Source organism: Schistocerca piceifrons, chromosome 1 (genome assembly GCF_021461385.2).
Source record: "Schistocerca piceifrons isolate TAMUIC-IGC-003096 chromosome 1, iqSchPice1.1, whole genome shotgun sequence".
NCBI lineage: Eukaryota > Metazoa > Arthropoda > Insecta > Orthoptera > Acrididae > Schistocerca > Schistocerca piceifrons.
The window spans coordinates 681,505,486-681,518,957 of record NC_060138.1 but is presented as its reverse complement, the minus strand read 5'-3'; the positions used below and the strand labels follow the sequence as shown (position 1 = coordinate 681,518,957).

General features: G+C 44.4%; 1 protein-coding gene across 1 annotated transcript in view; it reads right to left on the bottom strand.

Annotated features, from left to right (window-relative positions):
- The window catches only part of LOC124709008 (odorant receptor Or2-like), an 86,686-nt gene extending 73,433 nt beyond the window's left edge, over positions 1 to 13,253 (bottom strand). The window contains exons 1-2 of the mRNA XM_047240643.1: positions 13,197 to 13,253; positions 2,107 to 2,935 (exon numbers count right to left, since the gene is read on the bottom strand). Of these exons, the coding sequence (XP_047096599.1) occupies positions 2,107 to 2,935; positions 13,197 to 13,248 (881 nt within the window). The 5' untranslated portion in view covers positions 13,249 to 13,253. The remainder of the gene's footprint in view (positions 1 to 2,106; positions 2,936 to 13,196) is intronic.
- Between the last annotated feature and the right edge of the window lie 219 nt (positions 13,254 to 13,472).

The following is a 13,472-nucleotide window of genomic DNA, read 5'->3' as shown; positions in this document are numbered from 1 at the left end:
GTGGTGTACGGTCAGTGTAGGAGATCGATCCCCACACCATGATGCCGGGTGTTGGCCCTGTGTGCCTCGGTCGTATGCAGTCCTGATTGTGGCGCTCACCTGCACGGCGCCAAACACGCATACGACCATCATTGGCACCAAGGCAGAAGCGACTCTCATCGCTGAAGACGACACGTCCCCATTCGTCCCTCCATTCACGCCTGTCGCGACACCACTGGAGGCGGGCTGCACGATGTTGGGGCGTGAGCGGAAGACGGCCTAACGGTGTGCGGGACCGTAGCCCAGCTTCATGGAGACGGTTGCGAATGGTCCTTGCCGATACCCCAGGAGCAACAGTGTCCCTAATTTGCTGGGAAGTGGCGGTGCGGTCCCCTACGGCACTGCGTAGGATCCTACGGTCTTGGCGTGCATCCGTGCGTCGCTGCGGTGCGGTCCCAGGTCGACGGGCACGTGCACCTTCCGCCGACCACTGGCGACAACATCGATGCACTGTGGAGACCTCACGCCCCACGTGTTGAGCAATTCGGCGGTACGTCCACCCGGCCTCCCGCATGCCCACTATACGCCCTCGCTCTAAGTCCGTCAACTGCACATACGGTTCACGTCTACGCTGTCGCGGCGTGCTACCAGTGTTAAAGACTGCGATGGAGCTCCGTATGCCACGGCAAACTGGCTGACACTGACGGCGGCGGTGTACAAATGTTGCGCAGCTAGCGCCATTCGACGGCCAACACCGCGGTTCCTGGTGTGTCCGCTGTGCCGTGCGTGTGATCATTGCTTGTACAGCCCTCTCGCAGTGTCCGGAGCAAGAATGGTGGGTCTGACACACCGGTGTCAATGTGTTCTTTTTTCCATTTCCAGGAGTGTATAAGGAAGCATGAGCTACAACACAGGCAATTTAAAAGCTTTCTTGAGGATGTAGAAAGCCAGTATGGTAGCCTGCCTTAATACAGCGAGGTCCGCTGGCTTAGTCGTGGCGAATTATTAAATCGATTTTTTTGCCTATTAGATAAGATAAATATGTTCATGGAAATAAAAAACGTGTGTTCCTGAATTGAAAGAGCCTTCATGGAAATGTGATCTCGCGTTCTTAGCAGATTTAACTAGCCATCTGAATGCTTTGAACATTTCACTACAAGGTAATGATCTGCTAATTACTCATTTCATAGATCGAATACGAGCTTTTAAAATGAAATTGACACTTTGAAGTGAGTCAGCTGGAAACAGGAAATCTAGCTCATTTTCCTAAATTATCATGATGTTCACAAAGACTGTGAACGTTATTCACATAGTTTAGTTGCCCTTAAGGAAGAATTTGATCAACGCTTTCAAGGTCTGACAGCACTAGACAGTGATTTTGAACTGTTCTCCTCTCCATATTCGGCGAATATTGAAGAGATTCGTCCTGAGCTGCAACTAGAAATTATTGACCTGGAGTGTGACAGAGAATACAGAGACAAATTTCAGAACAAGAAAAACATTTTGGAATTCTACAGACACTTCCGTCGGGATAGATTTCCTCGTTTGCACAAACTGGCGGCTACAATTATATCAACGTTCGGTTCCACGTATGTTTGTGAACAACTGTTCTCTGCAATGAAATGTAACAAGACGCGCCTGAGAAACGCATTGTCTGATCGAAATTTAAAATGCACGCTGCGCCTACAATGCAAAAGAACAATTACTCCGAACGTAGATGCAATTGTATAGGGCAAAAAGTACAAGATAACCGAGAACTCCACACTTCAGTGACACCTTTTATTGTGTAACAGTTCACAAATTAATGCGAATGTAGAGGCATGCACTAAGCTAATAAAATTATGTGCCACGTGTGCATTCTCCTTTATTTGTTTCATTTGTGGCAGTAATAATTCGTGAGTGACATCCCTGCAGGTGGCCGCGGATTTACATTGACTGGCGGCAGCTGTTGTGTGCCCCACGTGACTCTCCCTCCTCTTCGTTCTGGTCCGGTAGTGGGGGTAGCGTGCTCGCGCTGCTCCGTGCACGCGCCTTGCTGCTCGCAGCTTGCTCCGCGAGCACGTATGTTGTGAAGCCCTGTGCTAAGGGAAACTTACACATAACGTGTAACTAACTCAGTGAACTTACTTTAGTATTGCTTGATGATGTTTCACACACTCGCACAATTCGCTGTTCATTCTGGTAAAATTATTGGCTCTCCGCTCCTGATGTCGGTCGTTTCTGCTGAGGTTGAATCCAGTGGACCTGGATAGTGAAGCCCGGTCTTCTGTTGACCCTTCCTGTCTCAGCTGTGTCAGCCGAATGTTGAGGATGTTGAGCTGGCCCGTTACCTGGATCATGATCGAGGCGAAAAACATGTCCATGCCGAGGCTGGCGAAGTTCCAATAGAAGACGGCGTGGCACTCCACCAGGTAGGCGAACAAGTACCATCCGCGATTCTCCCTGTGCAGGCCGGGCAGGCTGACCAGGGGCAGCGGACTCTCCCTGCTGTCTGGCGGCACGTGGGACACCAGCGGCACTACGCACCACATCTGCCCCAGGACGTTCATGTACGTCAGGCAGCCAATCGTGAGCCGCGCAGCCCTCCGGCACGCCTTGCGAAAGGCCGCCATGAGGTCGCCGTTCCCCTCGCAATATGGCCGCTGGAGCGCTACGAGGCCGTTCAGCTCGCTCACCAGTAGGCTGTACGTCTCGAAGTGTCTGAAGCAGTGGACCATCTTGAAGACGCCGTTGACGTTGGTCATGGCGGACACGAGGGCGAAGGTGACCTCGGTCATGTCCCCCCACAGCAGCCAGCTCCTGACGATGTCCAGCCCTATGATGTTGAGCAGGCTGCCACACACTGAGGCGAAGTACAGTGGGAACGCGCAGGACCGCCAGCCGCTTTTGGAAGCTGGCCGCCATACCCCACCAAATCGCAGAACCTTCACATTGCGACGTAAGACGTTGTTCCAGTCTGAAAAATAAAAGGCTTTACACTTTACTCATATTTTTAAAAAATGTACTCTATCTGATCAAAAGTATCCAGACACCCCTACGTAATGCAGAATTGACCACTTTATGTCACGAGAGGCGGATCCTCCAGGATAAAAAGAGGTGAGGAGAGAGTAGAGAAGCAGTAACAACGGAATGGGTCGATCAGGAGAGTTCAATGACCTCGAACGTGTAGTAGTCACTGTATGTCACCTGAGTAATAAATCCGATACTGTAGTGCCTGTGGTGGTCACAAGTACAATGCAATGTTGTTCACATGTGCATGCATTGCAATATCGCGTTTATCCGCCGACACCTGACAAACGACTTTCCATTACAATGTCTACCCTGTACAGAAATACGCGTAATGGATGTACGAATGTAATGGAATAGTTTCTGTTGAGCGAATGCCTGGACAAGGTTACATGCCATCACGTGAAGTATGGAAGGGGTGGTGTTATGGTACAGGGGAGTTTTTCGTGGTTAGGTTGTGGCCCCCTTTCTGTGCTTAAATGGGGAAGGATATGGACACATTTTACAGTGTAGTGTATGGTTGACGGCATAGGGAAGTTTGGGTCTAGCCGTGAGGCATGCTCGGATTGCCTAATGGTACGGCGAACGCTAGCAATCCAAGTTCAAAAAAATTGTTCAAATAGCTCTGAGCACTATGGAACTTAACTCTGAGGTCATCAGTCCCCTAGAACTTAGAACTACTTAAACCGAACTAACCTAAGGACATCACACACATCCATGTCCGAGGCAGGATTCGAACCTGCGACCGTAGCGGTCGCGCGGTTCCAGACTGAAGCGCGTAGAACCGCTCGGCCACTCCGGCCGGCAATCCGAGTTCAAGTCACGGTCTAGCACAGCTTTTCATTGTCATCATTACATTATACAGCTCATGATGCGAATACATTTTGTGAGTAACAAATACATCAGAGACATTACAACCCTCGTGAAGCTGCCCAAGGCGACCGTTGTTGACATGATTGTGACGTACAAACTCGAAGGAACAACCGCTACTAAATCAGCTGGAGGAATCACTCTTGAGTTCCTGAGTGCTATCAGCAGTTCAGCTAGCTCAGTGACTGTCTGTGTAAGGAGCTAAAAAGAGTGGGATACAATGGTCGAGTAGGTCCTCATAAGCTACACATTTCTGTAGTCATTGCTAAGTGGCGCCCGAGGTCGTCTAAAGAGAGACGCGACGCCACTGGATGGTGGACGACTAAAACCGAGTGATTTGAAGTGATAAATCACGCTGCACCTTGCGGCAATCTGATGGAATAGTTTGTGTTTGGCGAATGCCTGGACAAGATTACATGGCATCATGTAAAGTATGGAAGGGGTGGTGTTGTGGTACGGGGGAGTTTTTCGTGGTTAGGTTGTGGCCCCCTTTCTGTGCTTAAATGGGGAAGGATGTGGACACAGTTTACGGTGTAGTGTACTGCGTACGGTAGAGAAACATTCCGGAGACGATGATTGTTTGCATCGGCACCCTGTCATAAAGCGACATTTGTGTGGCGAGATTTGTGGGCAATAACATGCCTGAAATAGACTTGTCTGCCCAGAGTCTCGATCTGTACCCAATGGAACAAAATGGTTCAAATGGCTCTGAGTACTATGGGACTTAACATCTGAGGTCATCAGTCCCCTAGAACTTAGAACTACTTAAACCTAACTAACCTAAGGACATCACACACATCCATCCCCGAGGCAGTATTTGAACCTGCGACCGTAACGGTCGCGTGGTTCCAGACTGAAGCGCCTAGAACCGTTCGGCCACATCGGCCGGCCCCAATGGAACACCTTTGGGCTGAGTTAGAACGTCGAATTCACTCCTGTCACCGGTGCCCAACATCACTACGTTCTTGGTTTTCGCTCTTGAGGAAGAATGGACTGGCATTCCTCCACAAACATTCACACATCTTGCTGAAAGTTTCTTCCTCGGAGTTGAAGCCGTTATAAAGGTTGAGGGTGGACACACACCGTATTAATGACTACTAATAGGTGTCCGGTACTTTTGATCACATAGTGTAGCGTACGACTATTGAAATCATGATTCAGACTGCAGGGTTTGGACAAAACAATATGACTACACAAATATTAACACTTCACTCCCAGTGCTCTCTGTAGACTTCCATACATTTGGTAGCATACTATGAAACTGAAAAACAGAGTGCTTTAAAAAAAGTGCCATTCCTCATATACCAGAATGTTATCTGAGTGTACCAGATTCATATCAGGGGAAATCAAGTCTGTATTGATACATGTAGCAGGGATTCTCATATTGTTTCTTTATTTACAAGATAATATTATAGATTTACTGAAAAATTAAATTGCCTAACAACAGATCACATACACCTATACCCTCTGGGAGAAATGCTTACAAAATTTCAAGCCCAGCGATCACTGTTTTTCGATAGGGTATGGAGGGGAGCAGCAAGCAGTAGGTCTTAGTCCGTCAGTGAAACATATCCTGACACACAGCCTTGAGCACGAATAACAAGTGTCCACACTTGACTCTCAGACGGTGGTAGATTTGAGATGTGACGGAAGTTGCAAACACACTATTTCAGTGAGGCACCTAGGTACAAACCCCTACTCGAATGTGCTACTTCTATAGGAATCCTGAATATAAGATTAAGTTTATATTACTATAGACTACCAAACAGTAATCATTGTCATGGCGCGTGATTCAAGGAAAACCAGAAATTATAATGATATTTACTTAGAACGCACGTAGATGCAGATCTTAACAGCTACAGACAGGGCCCTTGTGGTTGCTCTAAGTGATTCGTGGTTATGGTATAGCGTCAACAAGTGACAAAAAGATAGAGCTAATATTTCTAACGGCAGATTAGTATTCGACATATAACCTTCATGCAGCACTGATTTGTGTAATGTAATTTTTTTATATTGCGCTAGTGTCGACTCGATGCAAGGACAAATTCTTCGAACATGTCAGTGTTTAATGTCGTTTCTTCGTGGTTTGTAACTCCCTGGCGCTCCCATTTAGTCCATTGTACGAGATTTTGACTGAAAAGTAATGCCTCCACCTTTCTTCAACAGTTGGCATCATTGGTATGTGGCAGGTACTGGCTTGTTCCACAGCCTCTTCTCTACAGCTCCAGTTGGCGGGAAGCCTTATCGTTGAGCGGTTGTGTTGTTACAGTGTAAAGTATGGAACCCTGCGCAGACGGTCGGTCAGTGCGATTTCAGCAACGTGAAGTCGTTGAATTCTTGACAGGAGAAGGTGTCACCCCACAGGAGATTCATCAGAGAATGAAAGCAGTTTATGGTGATGGTGTTGATGTGAGCGCTGTGCGTCGTTGGGCGAGTAAGTTTAAAGATGTTGAGGATGGAACATCTGACCTGCGTGACAAACAAAGAGTTGGACGTCCTGTTACAGCAACCACCGAGTTTCACAAGCAAAATGTTGACATATTGATTCAGGCCGATCGTCGTATCACGAGAACGGCGTTTCACGAGAACGTGTGTGTCACATTATTGCTTTGCTCGGCTACCGGAAGATCTGTGCACGATGGGTACCATGGATGCTGACTCCTGAACTGAAAGCGCACAGACTTGAAATTTGCCAGGAACTCCTCTCGCGTTACGAGAATGAAGACGCACAGAACTCTCATCAACACAATCATCATAAACTGCTTTCATTCTCTGATGAATCTACTTTGGGCTGAAACCTTCTGCTGTCAAGAATTCAATAACTGCACGTTGCTTATCGCATTGACCGATCGTCTGCGCAGGGTTCCATGCTTTACCCTGTAACAACACAACCGTTCAATGCTAAGGCTTCCCGCCAACTGGAGCTGTAGAGAAGAGGCTACGGAACAAGCGAGTACCTGCCACGTACCAATGCTGCCAACTGTTGAAGAGTTACGAAGGCAGAGGCATTACTTTTCAGTCAACTCTCGTGTAACTGTCAGTCACTGTTTAACGTGGTATCTACACGATTATTCTGATTACACGTTGATCCACGTTCTCGTGTTTCACAGAGGGTGTAAGAAGCCATTTTCAAAATATCTCTCTCGGTTCCACTCTCGAATAGCATGAGACAAAATGGACACTTAAATCTGTCCGTACAAGCTCTGATTTCTCTAATTGTATTGCTATGGACACGTCTCCCTATGTAAGTGGCACACCACAAAATATTTTGGTATTCAGAGAAGGAAGTTGTTGATAGTATGCCTGCCAAATTGTGGCAACTGTTTGGAATAAAATGTTCCCTATTGGCTTGACAAGGCTCCAGTTCACGAAGTTACATATAGTACTTTGGGGTTGGAAGAAAATATGGTGTATTCGCATTTACTGGACTGATAAAGCCCCACGTAAAACTCATCGACAATAACTTGGAATCACTAGTGATTTTAGTTATATGGGCACTAGGCCGCATGTTTCTTTGCCTAACGTTTCGCCTCCTAATACTGGAGAAATCATCAGAGGCTACAAAGACGACGACTGGGTCGTAACGTAATCCGATTGCTGAAAAAGATGACAGAGACGCGTAGGCGTATATTATGGAGCCTTTCCTGCAGCTGAGTAGGTGCTGTTTGCTTTATCACTAAGGACTACAACTCGACTCATTTCAGTCCTTCTTTTCTGTTAAACCGCTGTTTGTGGTTTTTGAATTTCTATGGTACCCCTGTACAACATAGATTAGGAATAATTGGATCTTGATAAAACTGCAGTATCAGACAATCAAATTTGGTGGTTTCCTAGTCCTAGTGTATGATCAGCTACTGCTGATTTATCCACGTTTCCCAGACAACTGATCTTCTGCTCATTAAGCCGGGTGTTGATCCTTCTGTCAGCACATGCCTTCTGTGGAAAAGGAATTATTACATTATCCTTGAAGTCTAAAGGTAAATAGCCTGCATATAGAGACTGGCTCTCCCCAAGATCTCAATAATCGGAGGGAATATTGCCTACCCCAGGAAACTGTTTCGACTTAAGTCTTTCAGTAATCTGTCGATTTCTTCTCTCAGCATAATATGTCCCTTCTCATCTTCATCTGCTTCCTCTTCCCTTCCTACAGTATTGTCTTAAAATTAGCTTCCCTTGTGTATAGTCTCAGTATATTCCTTCAACATTTCATCCTTCCCTGTTTTGCTTAGTACTGTTTTGCCATCTGAGCTGTTGGTATTCATACAGGCACTTCTCTTTTTTCCAAAACTAATTTTCCTAAAGGTGGCATCTATCTTTCCCATGATCATACATAGTTCTACAGTTTTATTATTTCCCTTTAGACATCTCTGCTTCATCACTTTGCACTTTCTACCTATTTCACTTGTTAGACCTTTGTATTTCCTTTTGCCTGCTTCATTTGCTGCATTTTCATATTTTATCCTTTCGTCATTTGAATTCAATATGTCGTGTGTTATCCGAGGATTTCTACGGGAACTTGTCTTTTTGCCTATTTGATCCCATGCTGCCTTCACTATTTCATCTTACAGTGCTACCCATTCTTCTTCTATTGTAGTTATTTCCACTGTTTCAGTCAATTATTGCCCATTGTTCTCTTTCAGACCCTCAGCAGATCCCGTCTCCTTAATTTCCTACTAGCTGAGTAATTTCTTTTATCTCATCACTCATTCTTTCAGTCCCTTCATCATCTGTGAAGGTAGTCTGCTCATAAACTTGTACTTCTGTAATGGCTATTGCCTTTGTATCTATCTTGGCTGCGATAATGCGTTCATTGTGCTGTTCATAGTACCTTACTCGCATTCCTGTTTTCTTATTCAATATCAGACTTACTCTTGCATTACTCCTATTTAATTTTATGTTGATAATCTTGTACTGATCAGACCAGAAGTCCTGCAACTGTATTTCATTAATCTTGTACTGATCAGACCAGAAGTCCTGCAACTGTATTTCATTAATCCACCTTAACCATACTGTTTCCTAAATTCCCTAATATGTCTTAAAATGTGCCCTATAAACCGATTTCTTCTTTTAGCGAAGGTGTGGCCCAATTTCTTTTCTCCGCCATTCTGTTCAGTACCTCCCAGCCAGTTACGCGATCTACCTATCTAATCTTGAGCTTTCTTTTGTAGCACCACGTTTCAAAAGTTTCCGTTCTCTCGTCTGAACTGTTTAACGTCCGCGTTTCACGTCCGTACAAGGCTACACTCCTGTCAAACGCCATCAGAATTGATTTCCAAACACTTAAATTTATATTTATTGTCTTCAGAAACGCTTTTCTTGCTACTGGCAGTCTACATTTTATATCCTCTGTACTTTGGTCATCATAAGCTATTTTACCACTCAAATAGCAAAACTCATCTTCTAGTTTTGTTATCTCATTTTCTGATCTGACTTTCTTCCATAGAGCTAATGTCGGCAACCAGATGGTGACGTAGCAAGTTGGCGAACACATTAAAATCTTCAAAGAGAGGAGGAAATGATGGAGAAAGAAGAGAAACGGGGGCTTGGGCTTGGGCTCAGCAAGTATGAGTGGCCCATCTGGTGTGACATGAAACTGAACTGTGATTCGAGGAGCTAGCAATATTTCTAACGTAGCACAATTGTTTTTATTACATTTGCTGCCTTTTTAATTTGACGCAATTGACTTATGATTTATTTTATATCAAAATTTTGGCGACATTTTTATGTGGAAATGACGCCAGAAATTGCTATCGCTGAGACTCGAAGGCGCGACCGTTTGGGAAGAGGTCTCATCTCCACGGGTGTGCCATATTTTGAGTGGCTTTCGTGATGATATTAAATCCACTCAAGACGTTTCGAGTCACAGAGAGAGGAAGATATTATTTATTTCTCTTGCAGGCATGTTTTAGTTAGAGATAAAATGTTCCAGAAACTATCCTGTTAGGCAATTATTTCATGTTGTCTCAATTGGCCATGTTCTCTTAAAATCTTTTGCGTTTTACAGCAGAGATCACAATTCAATTCATATGTTTTTCATGTGGCATGATAAGCCACGATCCTCTACCAGATGCGACAAATAGCGGTGATATTCCCACATACATGTACACCGTGCGATTAGTTGCAGTGTTCGGAAATCATAGGTCGAAACATCAGTGACAATGGAACTTTTGGTCAGACCTGGAGGCGTGCTAAGGTATCCTAATGACTAAAATGAAAAAGAGAAAGATTAGCATTTAACACTCGTCGACGACGAGGTATCTTTCCGATACCTCTTACCTCTGATAGTGGAGTACATGTACCGGTATTGTTGTAGCTAATATTGTAGGGCAGGCAACTTCCAGAGGTGACAGTATGGACCAAAGAGAGAGAAAAATGTCTTGTAATCATGGGCTCTAAAATTCATAACTTAAGAACAATGAGCACTTGTTCACCTTCAGTGCTGTGAAACTCATTTCTTCTATTGCAAATGGTTCAAATGGCTCTAAGCACTATGGGACTTAACATCTGAGGTCATCAGTCCCCTAGACTTAAAACTACTTAAACCTAACTAACCTAAGGACATCACATACATCAATGCCCGTGGCAGGATTCGAACCTGCGACCGTAGCACCAGCGCGGTTCCGGACTGAAGCGCCTAGAACCGCTCGGCCACATCGGCCCGCTCTTCTATTGCAAGTTCTTTGCTTTCCATATTTGGAGACGAGGTAGTGTGGACCAAAAAAAGAAAAAAAAAATCCGGTAAATATAAGCTCTAAAATTCATACCTTAAGAGCTACGGGCACTTACAACTTTATCCAATCCATGTTTCATACTATGGGCACTTATTCAGAAGAAGAGTTGTGTTTCACAGTAGCGAAGATGAACACGTGTTTGGAACTCTTAATGTATGCATTTTAGAGCCCAAGTTTCTAGACATTTTTTTCTTATTTTGGTCCATGCTGAACCTGAAATATATCTTAGTGCGCCTCCAGATCTGACCAAAACTTCCATTGTCACTAATGCTTCGACCTATGATTTCCGAACACTGCAACTAATCGCACGCCGTACGAGTATGTGGGTATATCACCGCTAGTTGTCGGATCTGGTAGAAGATCGTGGCTTGTTATGCTTCAGGAAAAATATATTGGGATATTGTTGATGATGTCAGAGTTACCATAAGGATTTTCGCATATAATTTTGGACTCGTCGTTTCCTGATCAGGATTTCTTACCACAGAGTCATACATTTACCTTTCTCCATCATCCCTAAATGTTTGTAACATCATCCCGGAATTCAGTCACCCTTTAATAATCAGTCTTGTTGTCATATTTAATAGCTCCCCACGTCATGATTCTAGGAGACAGAGACGTATGGGTCTAGAGAATAGGTGCTTTCTTTGACTTTTCACAAGGTCGTTTACAGACAAGTTGCTATCAATCTTACGGTCACAAACAAAAGCAAGATTCATCACAAAACACTACAAATGTTACTCAGTGTCCCAGCTGATTCTGATTTTAACTATATAACACGCCTCTGATATGCTGTCAGGAGCAAACGATGTATGGTGACTCTAAATGTCAACGCAGCTTTCAGTAATCAGATCCTCTGTCCGGATTTCCACTGTTATCATCCACCTGTTCGTCAGAGACAGCTGAACAATTCTACGGTCTTCTCGATCTGTAATCCTCCTTGGCACACTGTTGTTTCGAGTGCGTCTCGTCTCCGCTGGACTGTAGTCACGGCACAACAACCAACTTCTGTTCCATCTACCGGTGTGATACTTCCAGGCCTTGACGCCAATGATTCAAGTCCGAAAGATTGCGAAGCTGCATAAGCGCATCCCATGGGAAAACTGTGTTGCGATAGAGACCTGGAAAGTTCCAGTATTGTTAGACGCACCTAACAGCCATCATCTAATCATACCGTTCTTCATCTATTGTGTGATTCAGCTGGCCCTATCGATGTCGTTTTATCCAACCCTCTACGTAATATCTGGCCTTCAAAAACAAAATGGAACTACCGTGCTTCTAAGGGTTAAGGATGGATCAAATCTCAGCGTAATTAGTTTTAGCGTAACATTTGCAAAAGTCGATTTTCTTTCTTTACCCTCACGGACAGGTTTAAATTAATAATGTCAATGAAATAGCCGATTATACTGGCAGCGTAACAGGTCAGTCAATAAGAGACCGAAAAAGGTCGAATATTTTGTGTACTCGGAAATTTTGGTACATTGGTAGGGGAGGGTGCCACGAACAACACACTGAAAATTCTGACTGGTGAGGAATGAATGTGGGTGTAGACGTTCGTTTGACGGTCATTTTTGTACGTTCTTCTTGAATGACTTGAAAACCGTGGCCTCCAGCGAAAACGTATTCCAGTGCAAAATTTAACTACAGGAATTTCTGATAAAAAGGTCCTGTTAATTTTTCTGTAGGATTGTTTGCGCGAAGCGAGTAAGAGAATACTAAAATCCTCGCTCGTGGTTTTTAACGCCAGTTGCAACACTGCAGGCTGCATAAAACGACATCGTTAGGGGCCGCTGAATCATGCTGTATATCAGGGGTGTACAGACTTGCTGGTACCGCGGGCCGCAAAAGCCTCACTGTAACTACGAAACGGCCGCAAAAAGAGAGAAAATAATTAGTTTTTCATCGTTTGTTTCACAAATATTTATTTTATTTAACAGATATCATTACAACACTTTCTTTCTACAGAAACATTGCCTGCATAAAATACGAAAATAACGTGACTTGATGTAAGTTATTATTCCGTACTGCGGGTAAAAAAATAAAATTACAAGAAAGAACGGTGAGACGCGGAGCACCTTAAGATCAATGGCGGGCCGCATGCAACCCGCTTGCCGCTGTCTGTGCATCCCTGATCTATATGAACAGCTTTTCTCTACACTGAAAATACGCTAGCATAATGTTGAAACTGTTACCAACACATCCCACAGGCATGAAAATACTGAAGGATATGTTTGGTAGCGTCCGCTGAAGGTGTTCATACGGTGTAGCTCTTCCGATTTCCGTCAACGTGTAGTAACAAAAATATCGGATATGCCCAAGAATTTTTTTGTTTTACAAACCAAGAATTGTAACTATTTTTGTGAGACTACATGAGAAACAAGTGACAAGCTCAGGATGATACGCAGATTTCTTTCGTAGACAGCAGCTGATTTTCGATTTTCTCGAGATCCCCGTTCATTTCGTACTTGTACTAGCTATAGAAAACGTGTAGTTTTCATATGAAGGAATAAACACACAAATAGATTAATGTAACATCTTCTTAATCGTGAAGGAGTTATTATTACGACGGTATCAGTGAATTAGAACATATGTTACATCTCGTAGAAACCTTACGTTCTCTCGTTGCCCCAAGTCGCTGTCTGGCGAAGGTTTCCAGAACCGCCATTTCGAGAGATGTCACTCCCGCTGACTGGAGCTGCAGTGGTATAGTTTAATGGTGCTCGAATTGTTGATGCTATATTCTCTTACAGCCGTATTTGCTCTGCTTAAATCATAAGCGGGAGAAACGTTGCACGAGAGCCCCACCGATTCTCTCTCGCGAGCAGCTAATTTTGTTAATGAGGCTTTGACAGACTACAGCGCGTTCGTGGGCAACATCTGTTGTTTCCG